The following is a 27,704-nucleotide window of genomic DNA, read 5'->3' as shown; positions in this document are numbered from 1 at the left end:
TCATTATGAAACATTTGGCATGTATTAAATGTACTTAATCTTATTCAAAGGGTCACGGATTAGTCAACAAGGCCTGGTTTCAATCTTGCATCCCACTGAGATGAAGGCGGGCCACTCATGCGGCCCACTTGATAGCTCAGGTTGCCCGTCACTGATTTACATTATTAATGAGACAGGTTTATTCTGCAGTGAAGTTCAGAAGCTGAGACAACAGAAGATTAAAATGGTCTGGGGGAACACATTAAGAAGCGAATGAGATTATTCGGGAATGGGGGGAAGTTAAGGTATAGAAAGAGTGCCAGAGTTTTGCAGACAGTGCTCTTGTAGCATTTCCAACTGGAATTCAACATTTTAGTAGGAGTGCCAGAAATCTTAACATATTACTCTGTTGTTAAGGTCAAATGTACCCCCGATGAATGCAAGAAGCGTAGCATGGTGACACAGTGGTTTGTACTGCTGCCTCACAATGCCAGGGGCCCGGGTTCAATTCTGTCCTTGGGTGATTGTCTGTGTAAAATTTGCATATTCCCCTCATGTCTCTGTGGGTTTCCTCCGGGTGCTCCGGTTTCCTCCCACAGTCCAAAAATGTGCAGGTTAGGTGGATTGGCCATGGTAAATTGCTCCTTAGTGTCAGGGGTATTAGCAGGGTAAATGCGTGGTGATGCAGGGATAGACCTGGATGGGGCTGTTGTCGATGCAGGCTTGATGGGCTGAATGACCTCCTTCTGCACCACACAGTTCTATGAAGGAAGCTGCCTCCCTGTGACAGCCTCAGGTGCACAGTATTTCCAAATAGTGGCAATGTGCACTCATAACTATCCATTCTGAGTATAGTTTGAAAGGCATCACTACAATTTTGACAACAGAGATCAGTTACCTTAATACACAACACTTAAGGACTCCACAGAATAACACATAACCATTAAAAACTGTTCATTGCTGACGTTAGAAAGCTTCTATTAAGTAACTGAATTGCTCTTTGAAAGGGTCAGCATAGATTGAATGGGACCAAAGTTAAAGTTTATTTATTAGTCACAAGTCAGCTTACATTAACAATGCAATAAAGTTACTGTGAAAATCCCCTAGGACAGGACTATATGTGACAGACTCGGAGGTAAATTAATGCAGCCACTTGCAAGATGAATCAGCAGTTTCAGAACAAAAGGCTCAGGGCTGAACCAAGAGAAGAACATGCAAGCAATTTCATTCAAACGTATTCCGGGTTTGGATATTAATTCTATCTAATAAATATGCAGTGGGTTTTGATGACTTCTCTAAACGAGTAGCAGTCAGCTAACTCCAACCATCACTTTAATGAGAATGAGGGTATATGGATGCTGCAAATTTTGTTTGTTAACTCCATAAACAACAAGGTGCTAACTTCAAGTGCATGACACCAGTTTTATGACATACATTTCATATTGCAGATTCTAAGGAGTGCCTGGATCCCCGTCAATTTAATTCCAAGAAGATGCATGATATCCCATTTCAATAGGAGTGCCATATACCGCGATATATTGTTCGGCTGTTAAGGTCAAATGTATACCCAATGTCTAATTATTTAATAATTAAATAGTGTTGCAGCTCAGAGTTTAATGCCTGTTTAATTGGTGAGAAAGTTGTGTAGATTGGGAAATGCTTGCAATTTGCAGGTCCCATGCCAGAAACTCTCAGGCAGGTCTTTTGTGTTTGACTGGGACTCTGCACAATGTACCATCAGTGCCACTGATCTATAATAATTGAATGAGCAAATATTGTTTTATTCGGTGGTATTCTGGGTTTTATTATCATGTGGCATTTCGATGATTAAATTTCAGAGCTCTTTATTTGTAGGTTTACGTGTGAATCAGCGGCCTTGATTATTTTTACATCCAAAAGTCAGAGGTCTTTGTTTTGTATAGATTCCCTGACATTTTAAAATCTGTGCATCATGTTAAAACCACAGCCCCACCCCCAGCCGACCACACAAGGATTTGTCCTGCTCACATCTGTGATCACTGTTAATCCTATAATTTTTCACTGCTCCTTCATAAGACCATAAAACAATAAGACATAGGAGCAGAATTCAACCACTCAGCCCATCGAGTCTGTTCTGCCATTCAATCATGACTGATACTTTTCTCATTCCCATTCTCCTGCCTTTTCCCCATAAGCCCTGAGCCCCTTATTAATCAAGAACTTATCTACCTCTGTCTTAAAGACAGAGTCTTAGCCCTTTATACATTCGTCACAGCCTCCACCAAACCATTGCCAGCCATGCCCAGCTATCCAGATTCGAAGCTCTGGAATTCCCTTCCTTACCAACTCCCAATCCCTCCATGCTTCCCCCTCTCACACTCCTCCTCTATCGAAGCTGCTCAGGATGGGTCGCCTGTCCCATTTCTCTTTTCCTTTTACTGAGTGTCACTGTTTGCCTGATACTGTACCTCTGAAATGTCTCCAGTCTTTTAAGTATGTCAAAGGCACTATCCAAATGCAGGTTGTTGGTACTGCTATCTTTTACAAAATCGGAAGATGCACAAAAAGATGAAATGGAAGACATACCAGATTGAAGATCGCTGTTGTTGGGGGCGGTCCTCAGATTTTTTCATTGCATTGGGGGTCCAGCATCAATAAGTCTAGAGATTCCACTCACTGCAGGAAATATCTGACTGCTGGTGGCCCTGTTTACAAGGCAGTTGAAAATATCCTGGATACAGTCAGCCTTCTAATGTCCAAGCGTCATCCTCAGGTAATTTTCACAATGGCCTGCAAATGAGTAACCTACACTCCCGCCTGAGATGTTTCCAGGTGCAAATCTCTGAGAAACGTCGACTGTAGGGTCCCTATTTTTCTCCTACAAGTGATGTGCAGGTTATGTTGATTGGCCTATTAAATTGCCCTTTAGTGTATTAACAGGGTAAATACACAGAGTTATGGGGATAGGGCTTGGGTATGATTGTTGTCGGTGCAGGTCCAATGGGTTGAATGTCCTTCTTCTGCACTGTAGGGATTCTATGGAGTGCAAATATTCCCCGTGGACCTCCCTCCTCCCCCCTCTACTCCTGCGTAGAACAGCTTACTGCCAGTCACTGAGAACCTTCACTCACTAGTGATTCATGTCTTCTGGTGTCTTACTCTCTCATGAAGCAGTCATATTTTTGGACCTTAACACCACTTTGGTGAAGTGAGCTGCCCGCTAGCACTGAATCAGCACTCGACAGGTGGCCATGAACCCAGAAATGACACATGCTCTTGTGGAAACATTGGGTGGTGGGGGTGGGGCACAATGAAATATCCGTGACTTGGTAGCAATTTTAAAAATCGCATCCTTTATTTCTGAAAAATGGCCTAACACAATGTCAGGTCAGCAGTTTTCATGCATTCTTGGGCCACAAGACATCAGTCCTTAAAATTCTTCCTATTTTAAGTCTGTAAAACAGGCACAAGGTGCAATTTCTGCTTACTTTTCCATTCACAGCGAATTGGAGGGAATGTGCTTAGCAGTAGTGATGTGCATCAAGGTAACACAATTTTATCTTGATGTATATATCTGTTATAGCAATGACTCTGAGCAAAAAAAAACTCAGAAGGGTGGCTCATGGCATGGGTCATATGGCACAGCGGCACAATGGTTAGTACTGCTGTCTCACAGTGCCAGGGACCAAGGTTCGATTCTCACTTCTCCCAACCAACCCAACATCTTCAATTGTGTTTGATTCGTAGAATCATCACTGAGTCCCTACAATACAGAAGAGGCCATTCGGCCCATCAAGTCAGCACCTACTCTCTGGCAGACTATCTGACCCAGGCCCTCTCTCCTACCCTATCCCTGCAACTTCACATATTTATCATGGCTAATCCATCATGGGAAACTACGGGACAATTTGGCATGGTCAATCCATCTAACTGCACATGTTTGGACTGTGGGAGGAAACCGGAGCACCCAGAGAAAACCCACACAGACATGGGGAGAATGTGCAAACTCCACACAGATGGTGACCCGTGGCCGGAATTGAACCTGGGTCTCTGGTGCTGTGAGGCGACAGTGCTAACCATTGTGTCACAGTGATACTATTGCCTTCATCTCATTATTATTCCTCACTGTTTGGTAGGTAACACACTACTGAATGAAGATTAGGAGAAAAAGGGTTGAATCCACCACTGAGGATATACCATTGAATCGCTGGTGCTGCCACTGGCAGTCTCAAATGGCAGCCTGGAGTTATAATCCCAATTGTGGTCAGCACAAACTAACTGCGCATGTCTAACATGGAGCCCTACATCATCCCATTATACCTTGCGATCTTCTAAATACAACTAAAATTATTTTGTACTAATGTAAAGAATCTCTACAACTGCAGTTAAATAGAAAAATGATTAACTTTTAATATGTTTGTTTCTATGTCAAAAGATATTTTCACATTTTCTTGAGATGGAAGCAGACAGGAATGTCTATCATCTCCGAAGATATTGACATTTAAAAAAACTACAGATATACAGTAAAGCAAAATTATGTCAATAATTCTGGCAATAACTTTCATTGTTATTAATAATAATTGACCATAAGATATGGGAGCAGAATTAGGCTATTCAGCTCAGCGAGGCTGCTCCGCCATTCAAACATGGTTGGTAAGCTCCTCAACATCATTCCCCTGCTTTTTCCTTGTAACCTTTGACCCCTTTACCAATGTGACAATGAATTCCATGGATCCACCACCCTCTGGCTGAAGAAATTCCTCCTCACCTCACTTCTAAAGGACCATCCCTTTCCTCTGAGGCTGTGCCCTCTGATCATTGTCTGTTCTGCCAATGGAAACATCTTTCCCACGTCCGCTCTATCCAGGCCTTTCAATATTCCAAAAGTTTCAATGAGCTTCCCAATTAAAGATCAAGTTTGTAAAGTGCACAGGGCAGTCACTGAGCACGCTGTTGAAGTTGGAAGATACCGAGCCTTGAGTAAACTGCCATGTTTGTGTTTATATGTAGCTGAAATAGTTTATACTGATGTAGAGGCATTAGCACAATTGCAGAAACTTGCTGGGATTTTACAACCTCACTCAGGCGAGGCTCATAAAAACCCGCCTGAGGCGAACAGAGGATTCCGTTCTGAGGCGTTCTGAATCAGGGCGGGCGTATCGGTAAACTTCCAGCTACTGCCTCCATGCAATATAATTCAAAGGATATGCCACCATTAAAATGTGATGTCACTAATTGCAGAAATTCTTTTGAGGGAACTTCCATTTACAGAGTTGTGTATAAAATACTCGAACAAACATATTTGGTAGCAACAACGCAAAAGGATAAATTCACAAACTTGAAGAGAAGGTCAAGAAAACAAGGCCTTGTAACACTTTTGCAGAGCTGGACTTTTTGTTCCATATTCTGGGCTGCGCTTACTGCTGCTATTCATGTTGCACATCTTTAGAAACGAATCAGTTATACTTGAGCTATTTAGACAGCTCTTCTTTAAATAGCCCAGCTCCTTGCACGTTAGGTCCAAAAATGGTTTGAAATGGCAGCCGGGTTGATCATTAACAAAAAAGGGTCAGAAAAAAAAATTACTCATCTAACTATTACCTGTAACAGAGTGCAACCTTTAAAATATTACAAGGCATATCGCACGGTGGCACAGTGGTTAGCACTGCTGCTAACGCGAGGGATTGGGCTCGATTCCTGACTGGGGTTACTATCTGTGCAGAGTCTGCACATTCTCTGTCTACGTGGGTTTTCCTCCACGTGCTCTGGTTTCCTTCCACAATCTGAAAGGTATACTGGTTAGGTGCATTGGCCATGCTAAATTCTCCCTCAGTGTACCCGAACAGGCGCCGGAGTGTGGCAACTTTCACAGTGACAACATGGCAGTGTTAATGTAAGCCTACTTGTGGCACTAATAAATTAACCAAACGAAAATTAAGGTATTCTCTCCATTGGTATGTACTTAAACTACCAAATCTCCTTGCGGTTTTCAGTACAAATTTAGGTGGATTTTGTACACCAACTCTATCTGTAGTATAAAACCATTATTAACATTGAACAATTTGTTCAAAAAAATTTCAGTAGTAGATTCTTGCCTTAATTTCCTTTCAGATTTCACATAGGCGGTGGTCAGTTGGCCTGTGTCACCATAGCAACCACTAGCTTTTGTGTTTACTGCAGTAAAACCAAATCATTTTTCAATGGAGATATGTTTTCAAACTGCTCAAATTACAATTTAAACTATTAGAAGGCTGTGGGAAATGATACAGATATAGTTCAGTAAAGCACGATAGAAATAGTTTACATCAAAATGTAGATGCTTAATTGGCGATTAACCCTGCTTCTAACTTTCACTGGTTTTAGCGTCAGGTCACGTGAATGCTGTTTGTTTCTGTCTTGCACTTCAAATGTACCCGGTGCAGCTAATAGATGGCAACAAGATGCTCTCAGGTGACTGAGAGATTTCTGGGTTGATGTATCCCTAAAAGGGAACAGCAAGCTTCCATTTGGCACCTTTCCCTGAGTGAGACTCGCTGCACAGCAAGCACTAGACTACACCTCACATCACTATGCTGTTACATCTATATATTGTGTTATTGAGCACTCCTTATCTCATATTGTTGAGGGGATTAACTTTGCCAATTCTAATTTCTATGGGGGGGGAGGGGTGAAAGTTTAATAGAAAAATGATTAACTTCTAATATGCTCTAATTCTTCTCTTTTTGTTTCCATAGAGCACTTTACATTTTGTTTTGCACTGTAAGTGGTGATGATCTAATTGAGGAAGCTGGCTTGGAGAAATGCGAGGGTGCTGGATTACACAGCTGAGTTGACATGATCACCAAATAACCTGCGGTTAATGACTACATCTCTTGATGTTAATTCAACACCCATGCAGTGTCAAACTCAGTAATTCCTTCAAGCTTGTTGTCTACTAATGTCAGAAGCAGCCATCGCTTCAATACCAATATTGGAATAAAAGGCGAGGGACATAAAGAAAAACAAAAGGATGTGGATGCCACCATCATCATTATTATACCTTAGAATTGCCTTTCTAAGGACTACTAAACAAGCCATGCTCTCGTTCAGGAATATAATACATTTGGGTACTGGAATATTTATTTTCTCTTTTTGTGTGAGAGATCCAAAGCTCAATATACAGTTGCAAATCTGTCCATGAATTTTAAGCAATGGATCTGTTCAGCAACAGAATTTCAATTACTATCATCCATGTGAATGGAACACTCCACCTTCATGAGCTGGATGCAGAAGCAATATGGACCCAAGATCATAGAATAAAATCCCGACAGTGCAGAAGAAGGCTATTTGGCCCATCAAGCCTACACTGACAACAATCTCACCTGGGGCCTATCCCCGTAAACCCACATATTTACCCTGCTTGTCCCCCTGACACCAAGGGACAATTTAGCATGGCTAATTCGCCTAACCTGCACACCTTTGGGGTGTGGGAGGAAACTGGAGCACCCAGAGAAAACCCATGCAGAACAGGGAGAATGTGCAAACTCCACACAGACAGTGACCCAAGCCGGGAATCAAATCAGGGTCCCTGACGCTATGAGGCAGCAGTGCTAACCACTGTGCCACCATGCCGCTCCAAGGTGCACCAATTCATAACAAAACATTTCCAGAGAAATGAAAATGACTTTCAAACACAGGCAGGCAGCAACTATAAGATGTTCAGCCTTGAAAACAGAGAGGTAGGCTCACACCCACATACTTACATAATCAGCTAAACAGACAGAAAGATAGATGGACACCTCAGGGTGATAAACAGCAATGATACAGTGATTAATTACAGGACCCTAATTTTCACCCTCATGCTAATTAAGTAAAACTGCTTCCTGACTTTATTTCTTTTTGCTATATGTCACAATGACAAACAAATAGCTCTCTTCAAACTTGACGCTATACTCCCACATATGCTGCTTATGCTTGCTCAAGCGGCTGTACCAATGATCCTAACTAGCCAACTGAGTCATCCATTTTATTTTGGTCTAATTGCAGTGATGACTGTTTTTATAGAACTGAATCCTATACCTAAGGTTGGCAGTAAGGATCATAGCATTAGTATAGACTTGGCAAGGTATTTTGAAAATTTAACAGATCCTACAATTCCAGCAGAGAATGCAATGCCAAATGGTGGATATCAGACTCCTGAAAAATTGTCCAATAGTAACCTACAGTGGCACAGTGGCACAGCAGTTGTCACTGCAGCCTCACAGCGACAGGGACCAGGTTCAATTCCAGCCTCAGTGACTACGTAGAGTTTAGGGAGTCTGATGCCCACTATTTGGCATTGCATTCTCTCTGTATCAGCATGGATTTCCCTCCACACTCCAAAGATGTGTAGGTTAGGTGGATTGACCATGCTAAATTTCTCTGCAGTATCCCAAGATGTTTAGGTTAGGGGGATTAGCAGAACAAATACAAAGGCTATGGGGATAGGGCCTGGGTGATTTGATTTGATTTATTATTGTCACTTGTATTGAGACTCAGTGAAAAATACTGTTTCCTGCGTGCTACACCGACAAAACATACCATTCATAGAGTACATAGGGGAGAAGGAAATGCGAGGGTGCAGAATGTTGTGTTTTAGTCATAACTAGGGTGTACAGAAAGATCAACTTAATATGAGGTAGGTCCATTCAAAAGTCTGATGGCAGCAGGGAAGAAGCTGTTCTTGAGTCAGTTGGTATGTGACCTCAGACTTTTGCTTCTTTTCCCCAACGGAAGAAGGTGTGATGCTCTGTCGGAATGGCCTCCTTTGGCATTGTAGAAATTTTGTGATTCTATTCTATGATCCTAAATTTCTCTAAAGGCGGAAGTTTTGGTACTTTCCACGAAGTTCCCAGTTTTAAAGGCGAAAGTTTTGGTACATTCCACAAAGCTCCAGTTATAAAGCACGGAGCACAAAGACCAGATGGTGTCAGGTCACACACAACAGGTAGTCTCACGTCTCTTGCTTTAATACACTCAGGAGACAACTCATTGAACGACCTCCTGAGTGCAGTGCAGCTTTGACACAGATACACCCAAAGCTTTTGTATCCACACAGAAGTACAACTGCATGGAAAATGAAAGAGTACATCTGCTGAGGAACATGAAATATTTCGCTGATAGCTTGGCCAAGGCCCTGATGTATCAATTTGCAAGCAGAATTCAAGTTTAATTTGAAACAGATATGATGCACGTTCAGCACATTCATATTTTATACAGCTATGTAGAATATTCCTTCATAAAATTTCCCTGACACAAGAGGCTGTGTCAGTGGGAGTTTGCTTATTCATTGTCCTCTGCAATTTAATTCTGTTACCCTACTAAACATAAGAACATAAGAAATAGGAGCAGGAGTAGGCCATCTAGCCCCTCGAGCCTGCCCCACCATTCAATAAGATCATGGCTGATCTGTCGTGGCTCAGTTCCACATTCCTGCCCTCTCTCCGTAACCTTTAATCCGCTTGCCTATCAAAAACCTATCAACCCACGTCTTAAATATATTTAGCGAGGCAGCCTCCACCACTTCAACGGGCAGAGAATTCCAGAGATTCACCACCCTTTGAGTGAAGAAGTTCCTCCTCAACTCTGTTCTAAACCGCCCCCCCCTTTATCTTGAGGCTGTGCCCTCTAGTCCTACTGTCCTTTCTGAGCGGGAAGAGCCTCTCCACCTCTATCCTATCCATCCCATTCATCATCTTATATGTCTCAATGAGATCTCCCCTCATTCTTCTAAACTCTAACGAGTACAAGTGTAGTTTATTCAGCCTCTCCTCATTGTTCAACCCCCTCAACTCCGGTATCAGCCTAGTAAACCTCCTCTGCACTCCCTCCAAGGCCAAAATATCCTTGCGTAAGTGCGGCGACCAAAACTGCACACAGTACTCCAGCTGCGGCCTCACCAGTGCCCTGTACAGCTGCAGCAAGACCTCCCTACTTTTATATTCAATCCCCCTCACTATGAAGGCCAGCATCCCATTTGCCTTCCTGACCACCTGCTGCACCTGCAGGCTGGGTTTTTGCGACTCATGCACAAGGGCCCTGAGGTCCCTCTGCACCGGCCTGTATCGCCTGTAAAGCATGGCCTGTATCGGCTCGATAACCACACTCCTGAGAATGCTCCTCAATTTACCTTAGCCGTAAATCAAATCGGGTCAGAGGAACTGAAGATTCCTCTGAAGGTGTCTCTAAATGTCAATCCTATTAGATCAATTAAAATACATTAAAAGGACAACCCTTTAAGAACTATGCATACCTTATTGTTTGTCATGCCAATATCTTTTGTATAACAAGAGTTTAAATATCCATAAGTAACAATGATCAGAAACTAATAATTTGATTACAATGGGAACAGAGATAATGCTATACCTTTGTTATTACCAAGCCAATACTTCCATTGCAAATGACACCTCATAGGTCAAAAAATTATATCGTCTGCAAATATTATTTAACACTGGGATGATAAATGCAATTAATCCATGTCTGCTCTCATAGCAGGTGTACACTCATGCTGCACCTTTGGAAGTTCCAATGAGGCTGATGAGGCTACAACTGCTACAATTTGGTCAGGATGGAGTGAAGGAGAAATCAGTAATGGGCAGAAGCCCATGAATTCAATGAGTTGTATCCTGAGTGTATTAAAGCAGGAGGTGTGAAACTACCTGTTGTGTGTAAGCTGACTTATGAGGGTGGCATGGTGGCACAGTGGTTAGCACTGCTGCCTCACAGCGCCAGGTGTCTGAGTTTGATTCCTGGTTTGGGTCTCTCTTTCCATGTGGAGTTCTCCCAATGCATGCGTGGCTTTCCTCCAGGTGCTCCACTTCCCTCCCACAGTCCAAAGATGTTCACCCTCGATGCTTAAAGAGCAACCTTAACTACATTGGACACGGAGTCACCTGTTTAACTGCTGTAGCACAATACAATTTCAATATCAATGAGGTTTGAATTGCTGCTTATTAATAAAACTCAAGCAGACAAAAAAGTACAACAAAACAAAAGCAGAGTTTGTAAACACAACTGCCTGTACCATCATCGGGGCATGTGTAAATTACACACATTCAGGATTTATATAATTCTGCATTTTTCGATCCAAGAAGGTCTGGCAGATAAAACATTCCTGGCATGCCTTCTGCCAATTCATTCATTAATCCACTGTACTCGTCATACACATACTGAACCAGTGCTGAACGTCCTGTTCTTCTGGTGGAGTTTGTGAATTTGGAACTGTTACAGTGAGCTATTTCAGTAGTACAGATAGTTTAATTAGCTGCATTTATACAATAAGATTGGGCCTTGTTTTTGCAAATGTGGTGAGACAAACAAATTCATAGAATTATAGGATCCCTACAATGCAAAAGGAGGCCATTCAACCCATCGAGTCTGAGCCCACCACAATCCCACCCAGGCCCTATTCCTGTAACCCCACTTATTTACCCTGCCAACCCTTCTGACACTAGGGTCAATTTAGCATGGCCAATCAACCTAACCAGCACATCTTTGGACTGTGGCAGGAAACCCCCGCAGACATGGGGAGAATGTGAAAACTCCACATAGATAGTGACCTGAGGCTGGAATTGAACCCTAGTCCCTGGCACTGTGAGCCAGCAATGCTAACCCACTGTGCCACCGTGCCGCCCTCCACTGTGCCACTGTGCTGCCCTATTAAGGCCTGTTAAGTCCTGCTTCTTCATTTACTCTCAATAAGTTTGAAACAATTGCCACCTACCTACTTCTTCCTCCTCCATCCATTGTGCCCTTAATTTAATTTTGATGCCCTTTAGGATAGCATTGAGTCTCCAAATCCCAAATCAAGAATTAATTCAAAGTCATTTGTCCAAAAATCGCCCACAGTGATAGCACACATGTCTCTAAGTCAGAAGATCCAAGTTACAAGTCAAGCTCCAGATACTTGAGCACATAACCTAAGATGATACTTCAGTGCAGTGCCAAGTTAACTTGGCATAGGGCCTGGGTGGGATTGTGGTGGGCTCAGACTCGATGGGCCGAATGGCCTCCTTTTGCATTGTAGGGATCCTACAATTCTATGAATAACAAGTTAACTTGGCACTGCACTGAAGTATCAACTTAGGTTATGTGCTCAACTACCTGGAGCTTGACTTGTAACTTGGATCTTCTAACTTAGAGACACGTGTGCTATCACTGTGGGTGTTTTTTGGGCAAATGACTTTGAATTAATTCTTGAATTGAGATGTCATCCCTGTGCTTACATGCTGCTTTTTGAAGGGAAGGAGAGATATAGTAAAACAAACATTGTTAAAAAGAAACCAAATCAACAGGTTCTCCCACAAGCTCTGTAAACATGAGTTTATGAACTTCTCCAACATTCTGCTTCCCATAACTTAATTTGCAAGAGGACCATTCACCTTTCACTCCTGCGCTAGCTGGCCTATACTGGCTTCTTATCCAGCAATGCCCTGATTTTAATATTCTCAGTCGTGCGTTCAAATCCCTCCATGGTCTTGCCCATAACTGTTTCCGTAATCGCCAACAGCCCTACAAGTCTTCAAGATCTCAGCACTCTCCCAGTTCTGGGATCTTGCACATCCCCAATGTTCATAACCTTGTGTTTGAAGGCCATGCCTCCATCTGCCTAGGCCTTAAACTTTACATCTCAATCTTCTCAATCCTCTCTTAAGACTTGCCCTAAAAGCTAACTCTTTGACAAACTTCCAGCTGTCACTCCTCATATTTCATGTAGTTCAATGCCAAATTTGTTAATACGCCCATGAAGCAACTTTGGGATAGTTTTAGTACCTTAGAGTGCTAAATAAATGCAAGTTGCTGTTGTTGCTGTGTGCAAAAATAGTTGCATTTCCCACATTACAACAATGGGTCTGATCTTACCGGCCATCCACACTTTGCCCAGCCAAATCTCTGTTCACTGTGGCAGGATGGGAAAATCCTGCTGGCGTGAACAGCCATAACATTCCAGCCTATGATTACATTTGAAAAGTACTTAATTGTCTCCAAAGTGCTTTGGAATGGTCCTGGAGTTGTGGAATGTGCAATATAAAAGCAAGTTCTTTCTTTCCAGGAATCTAATTCACGAGTCTAATCCAGGAGCCAATCTCACAACCGCCCTGCCTCAGCTCGTATGCTGCTGAAACTCCCAAGAAGTGTCCAAAATGGTGCCGGACAGAGGTGACATTTTGCAAGCTGTGCCCAGCATACCCTTTAATTCTATCTTTTACTCTCATTCTGTGCTTTTAAAACTCTATTCTAATTCTTTTCCATCAGACTTTTGAATGGGCCTACTTTATATTAATTGATCTTTCTCTACATCCTAGCTATGACTGCAACATTACATTCGGCACTCTCTCCTTTCCTTCTCTATATAGGGTATGCTTTTACTGTATAGTGCGCAAGAAACAATAAGTTTCACTGTGTCCCAATACATGTGACAATAATAAATCAGATCAAATTCAAATCAAAAATGTACTAGTGATCCCAAATAGCTCTGACGAAGGGTCATCCAGACTGGAAACATGAGCTCTATTCTCTCTCCACAGATGCTGTCAGACCTGCCGAGATTTTCCAGCACTTTCTGTTTTGTTTCAAATTCCAGAACCTGCAGTAATTTGCTTTTATCTTTGATCAAATATCAGATTGCACCTACCTCAATTTCTACCAAAGAAGCAGGCGACTTGATTTCTTTTAATTGAGCTTAATTGGAATGCTAACCATTCACACAGCAAGATCCCACAAACCACAGTGCGATAATGGTTTGGTAGGTACAACACTGCCTTCATATTTTCTCTGGGAAATAAATACGTACCCGCCATCTAATATAAAACAATAGCATCTATTTGATTTGACATGATGCTGATAAATGTTGTGAAAATAACATTTTGGCTAGGCTTTTAATTTATTTTAGTAGATATTAATTAAAATAAGTGGGGAGTTCTGATCACAAACAGTGTATATGCTCTGTTTGTGATCAGAACTCTCTACTCACCTGACGAAGGGGCAAAGTTCCGAAACCTAGTGACGTTTGTTACCAAATAAACCTGTTGGACTTTAACCTGATGTTGTGAGAATTCTTATTGTGTTTACCCCAGTCCAACACCGGCATCTTCACATCATGGATAAATATTGGCCAGGGTAAATTCCCTGTTCTGCTTTGGAACAGTGTCAGGGAATCTTTTATTTCACCTTACAAGGGCAGACTGTTTAACCTCTCATCTGAAAAATATGATTCTAACAGTCCAGCACCACCACCACCTTCCTCCCATCTCCCTTCCCCCCACTATTGCACTGCAATGCCAACCTAGATTTGTACGCTCAAGTTTCTGGTGCGGAACTTTAACTCACAGGTTTCTGATAGAGAAGGCAGTTTGCTGACAGCAAAACTCACAAAGCTAGAGAAAACAGAACAAAAACAAAGGCAGAGAATGACAAATTTATTTGGACTTTAGATTAGAATTGTGTAATAGAAATATTGCAATTATTTCCTTAATAGCTTCTTCATAAGTTGAAGACAGGCTGGCCCTTTGAAAGAAAAGGCTTCAGTCCATTATCAATGTTGAATTGCACTTTAAAGATGTATGCATTTTTACTGGATGTTTTCCAACTTTATAAAAAAAGTGATCATTGACCTGTTTCTAAACCTCTCTTCAGTTTACAGTTGAATGCAATACATCATCATATCACCATTTCCATTGCTTGGTCATGTTAAACTCTGCTCAGTCAAGTTTCACATGGATTCAATATACCAAGGGTCAAAGCCATTGCCAAATTTAAAAAGACTTTGGAGTTGAAAATGTTTTAACATATTTTGAATGTCTAAGAAGTAATAAATCTTAATTAATCATTATCTGGGTGTCAATTTTTCACATTTCATTAATAGTTTTCGGAAATATAAGTATCTGTGTTCTTCCATTATTCCTGCTCCAGAACATGTTAATGAACATGGTCTCATACAAGCAAGTCAACAACAATTTGCCACACTCTCATCCACTCCCTGATAATCTGAATATTTATACACTGGCCATAAATCTGTCTTATTTCTTATGATTTTTGTATAGAACATAGAACATAGAACATTACAGCGCAGAACAGGCCCTTCGGCCCACGATGTTGCGCCGACCAGTTAAAAAACAATGACCCACTAATCTAAACCAATCCCTTTTCGTCCATAGTTTAGTTTAACTTATTTATTAGTGTCACAAGTAGGCTTATATTGACACTGCAATGTAATTACTGTGAAAATCCCTTAGTTGCCACACTCTGGCATCTGTTTGGGTATATTGAGGCAGAATTTAACATAGCCAATGCACCTAACCGACACATCTTTCGGAATGTGGGAAAAAACTGGAGCACCTGGAGGGAACCCACACAGACACAGGTAGAGCATGCAGAGTCCGCGCAGACAGTGATCCAAGCCGGGAATCGAACCTGGGTCCCTGGCGCTTTGAGACAGCGGTGCTAACTACTGTGCCACTGTGCCACCTTAGTATCTGCTATGCCACTAACCATCTTATCACCAAGTTGACTAATTCATTACCTTTCTTTTCTGATTTAAATTATTCAGCTCTATCATGGTGGCATAGTGGTTAGCACTGCTACCTCACAGCATCAGGGACCCGGGTTCAATTCCGGGCTCGGGTGACTGTCTATGTGGAGTCTGCACATCCTCCCCATGTGTATGTGGGTTTCCTCCCACACTCCAAAGATGTGCAGGTTAGGCTGACTGGCCATGGTAAACTTCCCCTTCGTGTCAGGGGGACCAGGGTAAATGCATGGGCTTACGGGGATGGGACCTGAGTGGAATTGTTGTTGATGCAAGCACAATGGGCTGAATGGCCTCCTTCTACATTTTATGGATTCAATGATTCTATCAAATTCTACACATTAAGGATGAAAATGGCATGTTCTAATCTTCCATAAACAGCTTTCACCATCTCACAATTAACTCAGGGGAATAAAGGAGAAAAATCATAAATCTGTTGCTACAAAAGGCTGAGAAATAAGACAGAGGGAACTGGGTCAAAATTCTCCCCTTGGACCATGGCATAGTTACAATGAACATTCACCCTCCCACACAAGCAATCAGATTCTAACCCACATATAATTGAGAGACTTGTGAGGCTTTCTGAGTTTATAAGTAATTCAATTTTGTTATGCAATATTTCAAGTTAGGCAAAGAATGTGCTTTTGTAACAGGAATGGCAATATCATATTCCCTCAGCCTAATCCTATTACAATCAATCACCACCTTCTGCGTTTAAAACTATTATATGAGGTGGCCCCTGCAGTTCTCGCAGGAATTTGCTTGACTCCCAGGTCAAGAACTTTAGTTCTGAATACCACTTTGACGTTCATTCAAATTCAACACCCTACAATGGGTCACTGACACTGAATTGCCAGGATGTCACTGTGCAATAACACTGAGTCGGTGGAGGAGGTGCAGGACCAGACCTGCAGGAGTTTGTGCTTTATTCAGAAGTGACTGAAAGGCATTGAAATGCCAGCTTGGGATGTCTGTGATCAACCTCAACCTGTTTTCTTCCCTACAGGGAACAGCACAGCAGCTTGACTAACGTGAAGTCAACTCAGGGGACATAAGCCACTGAGGTACGGTACAGCTGAGCAACTGTCTCCCAGCAATAAATAAGCAGAAATAAATAATTGAACATTTAATACACAGTGTAGAATTTCAAAATGGAGAGTGAGTAGCAAAAATAATTTTGAATTTAGGATTCTGGAATTGTCAGATCCATGCAATGGGAGGGATAATTATGATTGCATAAGGTGGACATTTGTCTGAAGGCAGCTGAAAATAAAAATATACACTTTCCATTTAGGGATCTCACAATATAGTAACACACCAATAGATCAGGATACACAAATCTGTAATAATCCTACCATCTGTTTCTCCCTCTCACAGTGATCATAAACAAAACTAGTTCAAAGAATCAAAAGCTGATATCTGTAAGATTCATTTTACAGACCATAACACATCATTTTGACCTCAATAAAACTGGCTACAGTATTGGGACTTGTTATCAACATCAGACACTGCCAAACTTAACAGGCTGTGGCTGTGGATTAATATTACCTGTATTGAAGAATGAAGGCAATATTGCTCTGGGTCTTATAGCTGGTTTCCCTATGGAGTATGGGTAATTTTGTATATTTGAGTATTTGAGGCAGCACAGTGGCACATTGGTTAACACTGCTTCCTCACAGCTCCAGGGATCCGGATTCAATGCTGGCCTTGGGTCACTGTCTGTATGGAGTCTGCACATTCTCCCCATATCTGCGTGGGTTTCCTCTGGGTGCTCCGGTTTCCTCCCACAGTCCAAAGACATGCAGATTGGGTTGATTGGCTATGACAAATTGATCCTTAGTGTTAGGAGGATTAGCTGGGTAAATACATGGGGTTATGGGGATAGGGCTTGGCTGGGATTGTTGTCCACGCAGGGTCAAGGGGTTAATAGCATCCTTCTGCACTGTACGGATTCTTTGATTCATGCAGCGCTCACTATTTTTTGGCCCAAATTTTCCTGGTTGGTGCTATTTATATTAACATCATTGCCAGGATTCTCCTCTTTAAGGTGAAGTTCTGTCAACGTAGGACTTTCACCAGCTTCCAATCCCCGCTTCTCAGAATATGCCCCTGATTGACCAATCTCCCTGGGTCATGGGGGCCATTACTAGGTGCAAAGTGCACCTAGTTCAATTCCTACCATCAAAAAGTTCCTACCAGCATGAGGGCAGAATTCAAGGTAGTGCTAAGGTGTGGGCAATGTTGTTGAATCAGAAGGGTGGACAGGAGACCTTAAGGGGCAAATGTAACCCAAAGGTCAGACCATCTTCCCCACTGAAGGACACATCCAAGATTGGAACATTCAACACGTGAACTTCTGAGGCTGACTGCAGGCGGAAGGGGAGGCCAGTTTCTGCACAGCAGTGTGCTCTGAAATATGATTTACAGGTATAATAACTACAAAGTGGGATCTATACATTGTTAAGCTGCTATTATGTACAACAGACTACTATCAAGTAGGTGGGACTGTAATACACACAGCACAATTATTCCCTGATTTAAAAACTGTATTTCACAGTGCTGGGTTCCTGGACTCCCACATTCAGTTGCTGCAGCCTGTCAGGCTGCTAGGGGAAAGGTGTTGTATTCCAGTTGAGAGCCAGGTCGACCCATTAAAATCATGAAAGTGTGCTAGCAGTCCAGAACACCAGGCTACTGCTCCCTCCTCAATTACATGAGGATATTTACAGACCATTTCTTTTAAATTCCGTCTCCGAGTATGGGCACTATTGCCAATGTTTATTGTCCAGTTCCCCCAAGGAGCTGACGAAGAGCAATCTGCTTGAAACACTGAAAAAAATGTCCTTCAATGGCTGTGAAGTGCTTTGAGTGGTGGTGGAAAATGCTATATAAATGCAAACATTTCTTTCTGGTGATCTGACACAACCGAGTGGCTTGCCACACCACTTCAAAGAGCAGTTGCATCAACCATATGTGTGTGGTATTAGAGTCACACATAAATCAGCCTGGATCAGGGTGGCAAGTTTCAAAAGACATTGGTGAAACAGCTGACAGGTTCATATCACTTTTACTGGTAATAGGTTTTATTTTAAACCGAATTCTCAAAGTACTGTGGTGGGATTTGGACTTGTGTTAGTCCACTATCAGAATCACCACACTGCTGTACTTTCTGATTTGATTTGATTTACTATTGTCACACATATTAATATTCAGTGAAAAGTATTGTTTCCTGCGCGCTATAAGACAAAGTATATCTTTCATACAAGGAAAGCAGAGAGTGCAGAATGTAGTGTTACAGTCATAGCTAAGGTGTAGAGAAAGATCAATTTAATGCAAAGTAGGTCCATTCAAAAGTCTGATGGCAGCAGGGAAGAAGCTGTTCTTGAGTTGGTTGGTATGTGACCTCTGTGGGGGAAGGTACATTTTTGAAATAATATTCAAACATAGGGAAGAAATTTCTTCGTTAGCAGAAAGGGCAAAGAGGTCCTTGTGTCAAATGTTCTGGTTACTATTAAAAGAATACAAGTTAAACGAGGGCCAGTTCACTGTGAGACATCTCGGCTTCTTGTTGCACACCAACAAACTCAGAAGAAAGTAGAGAGAAGGAAAAGCCCATTCAATCTTCACATCCACTCCCCCCACGGATCACACAGAATCTTCCCTGTCGGACCTGTTCCCCAACTTCAGGGAATGAAGGAAATAATGACAGAAAATAAATACCACTGGGCAGCACGGTGGCTAGCACTGCTGCATCACAGCGCCAGGAATCTGGGTTTGATTCCCAGCTTGGGTCTCTTTCTGTGTGGAGTTTGCACATTCTCCCCGTGTCTGCATGGGTTTCCTCCGGGTGGTCTGGTTTCCTCCCATACTCCAAAGGTGTGCGGGTTAGATTGATTGGCCAATGTGAATTGACCCTAGTGTCAGGGGGATTAGCAGGGTAAATATGTGGGGTTATGGGAATAGGGCCTGACTGGGATTGGGGTGGGTGCAGACTCAAATGGCCTCCTTCTGCGCTGTAGGGATTCTATAATTCCATGAAATACATGGGGGAGGCGGGGGGAGGGGCTGTGTTTTGGAATTAGCACCTATTTGCCCAGATTTGCAGGAAAACATTAGTTGTCCCTTCACCCCACCGTAGCTCCCCACTTCTATCTAATGCTGCTGCCAGTGCATGACATGTAACTGCTGTACACTGTGATGAGAGATTCTCTCAGCGGTGTCACCCTGCAGCAACAGAGGTATTCAGCTGGAATCAGGCTTGGCAATAAAAGAAGGAAATAGGTGAGAGCATGATTTGGTAGGAATGGAGCCAAGGTGGTCAGTGAGGCGGTAAAAATGTACCAATTTATTCTGGCGGGGTGGGGTCATAGCAGAATTTGATATTGTCAACATGGAGGGGCTGGAGGAGAGGGAAGCCTTGGTTGAGACGATGGGGTAAAAGGAACAACTGAGACACTGGTGGACTGAGGGGTGGGAGTCTGAGTATTAGAATTAAGTAAGAAGGCTCATAACGCCAGGTTAAAGTCCAACAGGTTTATTTTGTTAACCTGTTGGACTTTAATCTGGTGTTGTAAGACTTCTTACTGTCTTTACCCCAGTCCAACACAGGCATCTCCACATCATTATTAGAATTGAGAGCAGGGAAGAATTTCAGCCTGAACTGAGGAGGTAGCGACTAAAGGCACCAGCAAAACCTGTGAACGGGAGGAAGGGAGATGAATACAAGAATCAACTGGGGAGAAAAAGGGTTGGTGTAAAATGAGGTGTGAGGGAGAAAGAATACCAATGTGAATAGCAGAGCGGAAGAGAATGTTAGTATAAGTGAGAAGGGGTGGGTGGTGGAATGGCAGTGTGAATTGTAGAAAGAGCAGGAAAGTAATGCTGGTATGGCCAGAGGGTGAAGAAGTGAAGAGTGCTTTGTGAACGAGAATTTGATTTGATTTATTATTGTTATATGTATTAGCACACAGTGAAAAGTATTGTTTCTTGTGCACAATACAGACAAAGTGTACTGTTCATAGTGAAGGAAATGAGAGAGTGCAGCATGTGGTGTTATAGTCATAGCTAGGGTGTAGAGAAAGATCAACTTAATGCAAGGTAAGTCCATTCAAAAGTCTGACAGCAGCAGGGAAGAAGCTGCTCTTGAGTCGGTTGGTACGTGACCTCAGATTTTTGTATCCTTTTCCCCGACTGAGGCAAGTAGAAAAAAGAATGTCCGGAGTGCGTGGAATTATGCTGGCTGCTTTGTTGAGACAGCAGGAAGTGTAGACAGAGTAATGGATGGGAGGCTGGTTTGCATGATGGATTGGGCTACATTCATGACCTTTTGTAGCTCCTTGCAGTCTTGGGTAGAGCAGGAGCCATACTAAGCTGTGATACAATCAGAAAGAATGCTTTCTATGGTGCATCTGTAAAAGTTGGGAGAGGCTGAGAGGAAGAATCCATTTGGCTTAAAGGGACAAAAATAAAAAATCTTCAAACAATTGGACATAAGTGATGGTGAGTACCAATACGTATCCACCATAGCCTTCAAAGCCCCTATTAGAAACACAGGGAAAATCTCACAGCTTTTTCTATTTATTTATTTATTAGTGTCACAAGTAGGCTTACATTAATGAAGTTACTGTGAAAATCCCCTAGTCACCACACTCTGACACCTTTTCGGGTACACTGAGGGCAAATTGAGCATGGCCAAGGCATCTAACCAGCACGTCTTTCGGATTGTGGGGGGAAACTGGAGCACCCAGAGGAAACCCACGCAGACAAAGGGAGAATATGCAATCTCTGCACAGCTGACCCAAGCCAAGAATCGAACCCTGGTGCTATGAGGCAGCATCACTGTGCCATACTATAAGCTTCCACTGTATAAGTGATAGAACGCTGTATGTACTTCCAGCTAAAATTTCGACAAGGCTGTGTCCAACTGCGCCGTACATCCAGATAATTTTGAATTGCCTGGCTTCATGAAGCTGCTGGCCAGTTTCTGATACTTTTTGACTCTGGCATATGCAAGACCTCTATGAAAATGAAAGTCACTGGCCATCAGATATTATAAAACAAATCTGTGTGATACCAATTGAACCTTGCAACTAAATCCTTCAACTCTGGCCAGTGGCGTTCTGTTGACAACACGACCATGATTCCAACAGCACACAAACAAATAGCATTTGATCATCTATGTCTATCTATATGCTCATAGCCATCAATTACACTCTTTAACAAATATTTATTCAGCTGCTTACTTTTAAAGAAAAATATTTGCTCAAGCCACATTTCAAACGTCCTGTACTCTGTTGGAAAAATATATTTTAATCTACATGAGAATAGCCCCTCATACAACTCCTAGCTCTATCACTACAACCAATAGTCTGAGGGTGGGACATTTGTACATCTATTGGTACATCTGTGACATTATAATAACCAGCGCTGATACTGTCCCTCTTGCTATTGCAATGTTCCTTTTACTGACTTTAATTGTCAAAGCTATAATATTGTTTTGTATTATTGTTTATGTTGTTATATTTTCAGGGTAATATTCTTTACTCAAATGTACATTATCTTATGCTGATAGAAATTGCAAAGCACAGGTGGATGAGGCTGCTGAGTGCATGAACTAAGTAAGATTCAACAAAGATTTTTCTTCTCAGAGTGGAAAATTGTTTCAGGAGTAGCCATTCCAACTTAAAAATAAAATGGAATAAAATGCTACGGTACTGTGCCCTCAACTCCATCAGTGCATACCCTGCCTTGAAGCAGGTACCCAGATGATAATGAACAATAGTTCTGTCCTCTCCTTGCAACAACAGCAACCTGACTTAAAAAGCATCTGAATATGACAAAATGACCCACGGGCGCTTCATCAGAGCTTAGCGAACAAGTTGGATTCCGAGCCACTTAAGGAGATGCTCGATAGACAAAAGCTTGTCCAAAAAGGTGGATTTTAAGGAACATTCTAAAGGAGGAAAGAGCAGAGGAACAGTGGAGAGGTTTAGGGAGCCAGTTCCTGAGCTTAGGACCTAGGCAGGTGAAGGGACAAAATCGGGAATGTGCTGGGGGGTCAGAATTAGAGGAGCACAGATATCTTGGGAGGGTTGTACGGCAGCGATCTGAGGATCATTTTGCTTTGAAGTCTTTCAGCAACTTTTGTTTTGAATCATTTCAATGGCAAATATAATTTTCTACCGCTTCTTACAGCTTTCACTAATATAAGATAACTTACATTTGAATAAAGAATATTACCCTGAAAATATAACAAATAATAATGCAAAATAATATTATGGCTTTGACAAAATCAATAAAATTGGGACTGTAATAGCAAGGGAGACAGTATCAGTTCTTGTTATTATATCGGCACAGATGTGCCAATAGTTGGGCACATCTGTACTAATGCCCCAAGCTCAGACTATTGGTCACAGGGATAGAGCTAGGAGTTGTATGAGGATCTAATCTCATGTAAATTCAAATATATTTTTCCAATAGAGTTTTCAATTATTTCAATGGCAAATGTAATTGGGCAGTTTGTTAGCAGCAATACGACACATCATCAAACCTGAGACTTTAATATTATAAAAAGATAAAAACAATTTATGACCAATATTATGCAAACAAAACTTGAAGTAAGTTACTTTGGTCAAGTTTCCAGCTTTAAAATAGTTGTGCATAACACTTATTCTTTTAAAAATGTCTGCTTGCCACAGTTTTACTTTCCACTTGTTTAAATCACAGCTCCTCCTAACATATTTAAATACTGACACCAAAAATAACTCACATCTATGGTGTGTTTCTGTTTCTTTTAAATTATGTATCTTCAATCCACAAACACCTATCTCTGATACAATACAGAGCCCTTGGTTGTTGCATTGAAACAATGTGAGTTGCAAATTTGGACTAATGTTTAAAACAGTCTGGCATCAAAAGAAACAAAAACATTCATCTTTAATGTAGGCATAAACTTATTGCACACAGATATATATAGAGAACTAGGAAGTTGGCCTGCTTTAGTGCTTAAGGGGTTAACACTGATGCACAGACAGACAGCACCGTTGATTGCTGGGACCAGCTGATGACTTCTCCACTTCTATATTTAGGCAACTCAGAGATGGCAGGAGAAGTAATTCCTAAAATACAGGCCTGAACACTTGTGCTAGCTAACAGATTTAAAAATACACCACTGCAAATTAGCAGGGACAGAATGATGGCCCCATTCCTACAAGCACTGGTAATACAAGGCATCTGTGGTTAACTACAAACACACTCGTTACATTCACACCATCATAGTTAATACAATTTCATTGTGGAAACAACCAACCAAAGATCTTCTAAATAATATGCCAAAGACTGTGCTGAGATAACTTAAGCACAGCATGTGGCCAGCAGCTGTCACTGAAGGCTTCTTTTAACATGTAACCTTAACTCTTCATATACCTGGTTAAAAAATATGGACAGACATTGATCTTTGTTGTCCCTCTTTTTGGGCAAACAAAATACATTGGCATTCCTTTCAGCTGATGCCCCCCACCCTCGTACATGTTGGAAATTAGCAACTGCAAAGTCTGAGGGGTTCTCACAGCGCTGACATATACGTTGGGTGTCCGGAATACACAAATTAATATCTCCTTCAGCACCTTAGTCCAGATTCACTACCACTTGAGTAGTCATGAAGTGCACGTGCCCGGTTTTGTTATACTGACTCGCCAGCAGAATAGCCTACAGCCTTTGAAGGGACTTCTGGATGCCAGCCAAGAAAAGTAAGCCATTTTGTTCAGTTTCATGTCCCTGGAGGCAGAAGTTATTTGCGTTGTTATTTCATTCCTGGGCTTTCCTATACCACATCTATACCATCTATGGACAAGAGGCAGCAGCAGCAGCTACTTTGCTCGCCAGGCCTTCTTGTCAGTGTTGCTGTACAAAATAAATTCTCAAACCACAGACTGAATCAACAAGCACTGCTCTCACACACCTCCTAGTGGCTTCCCTGGCAGACTCCAAGTAGCAAAAACCCCAAGAACAGGTCCACCATCCACTCCAGTGAACTGATTATGGAGGGAGAGTAATTTTTTTTAAATGGGAAAAGATGATGAAAAGCTATACACAAATCTGCTCCTTGGTGAATCAAATGGGTTTGGTAAAATGGAATTACTATAAACCCTGGAACTGCAAACATGTATCTTTATACCACATTCAGCAATAAACATTAGTCTTTACCACTACACTTTCTCTGTGTATTACAGGCAGAAACCAGCAGCCTATCTTTATGGTTCTGGAATACAAAATGTTATGCTCTACACAAGCAGCATCATAGTAAGTGGGCCCACGTTCATCATTCTAATCCAACCATTTATCATAGACGCCATTGTTTACACAGCTTCTATTATTCAGCAGCAAACACCAAAGATATTATAATTGATGCCTCATACTTTACAAGGAGGAAACAAGTGGGCCCAGTTTCTTGGCAGGGCAGGGCGAGATGGTTCGGAGTGGATTGGGTACCTAAAAGTGCACAAAACATATCCGCTACGTTCACAGCTACCACTAGTTTTATTTTTTTAACCAATCAAATGATCCTATCGGTGCTGAACGCGCCTGCTAAATCCAGGCTCCTGCAGTGCAGTACAAGAAAGAAAAAGAAATGACCTGCTTCCTACAACTTATACTGTGGAGGTGCGGGGGGGCCGGTTGGTGGAGGAGGATGTTACACTCTGGACTAATGTGTCAGAGGTTGTAGTGCAAAACCAACGTGGTAATTCCTACACATTCAAACAGAAACATGCTCCGACTCAAAAGCATCAGTTCCAGTTGCTTCCTCGCCCAAAGGGTTAACTGCCGTACTTTAATCAACTCAACACTGTTAAAGGTGTCTATTTCATTTTCCTGGAGAGTAGAGAAGAAAGTCCAATGTCATCACTATATCAGATTCTGTTTGCAATGTTGAAAATGAACAAAGGATAAAGTACAGAGCAGGGACAGGCCCCCCAGCCTGATGTACTAACTACAGTAAAGAAAAAGTCTTTTGCTCTTACTCAATCAGTTCCCTCTATCCCCTGCCTATTCATGTACCCATCCAGATGCCCCTTAAATGCTGCTAATACGCCTGCTTCCACCACCTCCTCTGGCTGCATGTTCCGGGCATCCACCACTCTCTGCGTGAAAAACTTCCCCCACATATCTCCCTTAAACTTCCCCTGCTCGCCTTGAACCTGTGTGCCCATTTGTAATTGACACTTTCACTCTGGGGGAGAAAAGCCTCTGACTACCCACCCTGTCTATGCCTCTCATCATTTTGTAGACCTCTGTCAGCGCCTGTCTTTCCAGTTCTCCACACAGAAATAGAACATGCAATGTACTTTGAAAACCTAAACAATTCCTTTAATTCTGGCCCAGGATATCATTCTGGAGCATGGAGATTGTCACATTCCGGTTGGCAAAACTACATCTTTTAGGGTGGGGGGGGGGGGGGTGGCCGCGAACGTTATTCTCGCCACGTTAACATCACATGCAAGTGACGCGACAATGCATTTCAACGTGGTTGACATAATTGCACCTTGTGTTTATAAACACAGGCAAAATGTGTCCAGCACTTCTCAATGAAGAAGACCTTTAAATACCGACTGTGCATCACTGGGATGGGAATCAGACCCAGGGTCAGCAGCCAAGGCACAACCTTCCTGTACGTTTAGCACCCCCTCTAGCCCCCCTCCTTAAAACACAGACTTTTCCCCCCTTAACTTTGGCAACAAGTTTCTTCAAATAACACTGAGCAGATTCTTAGGAGGGAATACAGCCAATTCCCCAGTAAAACATGGCAGCCCATTCTCAAACACGCACTGCCATCGTTTCAATGTGAATATCTGCTTACAATGTAAACTTTCAGGGGTCTGTTTTCTCTTGTTGTTTAGCAGAGGGTTGAAAATATATTTAGACATAAAAACATTCAATCAAAGGCAGAGCGTTCAAACTGTGTTAACACTTGTACAAATCAGGGATCTGCAAATACATCAGAAGATTTTTATCTACAAGCACTGAGATGCTCTGAGATACAGGAGGGCTCCATAACGCTACTTACTGGCAAGCAAAGCCATAGTCAGAGAGACACTCGGCAACTGCACACACACACACACACACACAGTTACAACAAGGACAAGCAGTAAACTGGTTTATCGTTACTTACTCGTTAGCTTGTGGGAAGCTCTCTTGCGATGTACAAGATAGCATCAGGCACAACTGTATAACTGCTGTCAGACAGACAGAGCTCCTGCAAGCAGCCATCTTCCACCGTGAATATATTTTACCAACAAAAAAAAACACAAAGTGGGAGGGAAAATAAACAAATCCGGGAGAGAAAACACAAAGAAAGCAGAATCTGTCCAAACTTAATGTCAAGGGAGGGGATAAAATCAGGGAAGGGGGGGCGGGGAGAAGGAAGGGAAGTATAGGTTCCCAAACAGTAACAAATTCTAATAACCCCAAACTATAACATTAGCAGCTGATCTGAAGAGCCGCCATCAGCCTGGGTTCCATCTCCAGACAGCTTAGTTTTGGGGGTTTTTTTCCTCTTTTTCTTGGGTTGGGGTTTATCCTGGGATTGAACAGAGTGCTGCTGATCGTTACTGTCCTGGGTACTCAGTCCCCTCCTCCAAGCGCCCTGTGAAACCAGGTTCATCAATCCCCTTCGATGCCCCTCGATCCCGGACTAGTTGCCATACAAGGAATACCAGGAACACATACACATACACACGGACAGACACACAGAAACACAGACAGACAGACAGGCACACTCGGTCTCCTCTCGGGGAGAGCCAGCGGCTGATCGCCTGTCACAGCAACATCGCAGCCAAACCCTGGTTTATAACCATGCCGTTAAAGCGAGGTGCTGCGTGCTGAGGTGACGCTTTTAAAACATTCACAAGGCGGGTTCTCCACTCTGCCCTACCACTTTCTCATTAGAAAATCATTTCAGGAAAGGAAACTCGTAATTACAGTCTATGGATCAAAATATGCAGTCCACTCCCATCCACATTTCAATGCTGGAGGGTTTTTTTTCAACCTTAAAACCAGCTGTTGTCATTATATTTTAAAGTTTATTTATTAGTGACACAAGTAGGCTTACATTAACACGGCAACAAAGTTACTGTGAAAATCTCTGAGTCGCTACACTCTGGTATCTGTTGGGGTACACTGAGGGAGAATTTAGCGTGGCCAGTAC

The 27,704-nt window shown here is 42.3% G+C and overlaps 1 protein-coding gene across 7 annotated transcripts in view; it reads right to left on the bottom strand.

Moving 5' to 3' along the window:
- The window catches only part of LOC145355386 (voltage-dependent calcium channel subunit alpha-2/delta-1-like), a 627,920-nt gene extending 600,584 nt beyond the window's left edge, over window positions 1–27,336 (bottom strand). For all 7 annotated transcript variants that reach the window (XM_080207404.1, XM_080207405.1, XM_080207407.1 and 4 more), the window contains exon 1: window positions 26,670–27,336. In XM_080207404.1, the coding sequence (XP_080063530.1) occupies window positions 26,670–26,767 (98 nt within the window). In that variant the 5' untranslated portion in view covers window positions 26,768–27,336. The remainder of the gene's footprint in view (window positions 1–26,669) is intronic.
- Between the last annotated feature and the right edge of the window lie 368 nt (window positions 27,337–27,704).

The sequence above is a fragment of the Carcharhinus amblyrhynchos genome, chromosome 19 (genome assembly GCF_965287045.1).
Source record: "Carcharhinus amblyrhynchos chromosome 19, sCarAmb.v2.hapA, whole genome shotgun sequence".
NCBI classification, from domain to species: domain Eukaryota; kingdom Metazoa; phylum Chordata; class Chondrichthyes; order Carcharhiniformes; family Carcharhinidae; genus Carcharhinus; species Carcharhinus amblyrhynchos.
The sequence above is the reverse complement of the archived record's forward strand: the minus strand, read 5'-3'. Positions and strand labels throughout refer to the sequence as shown.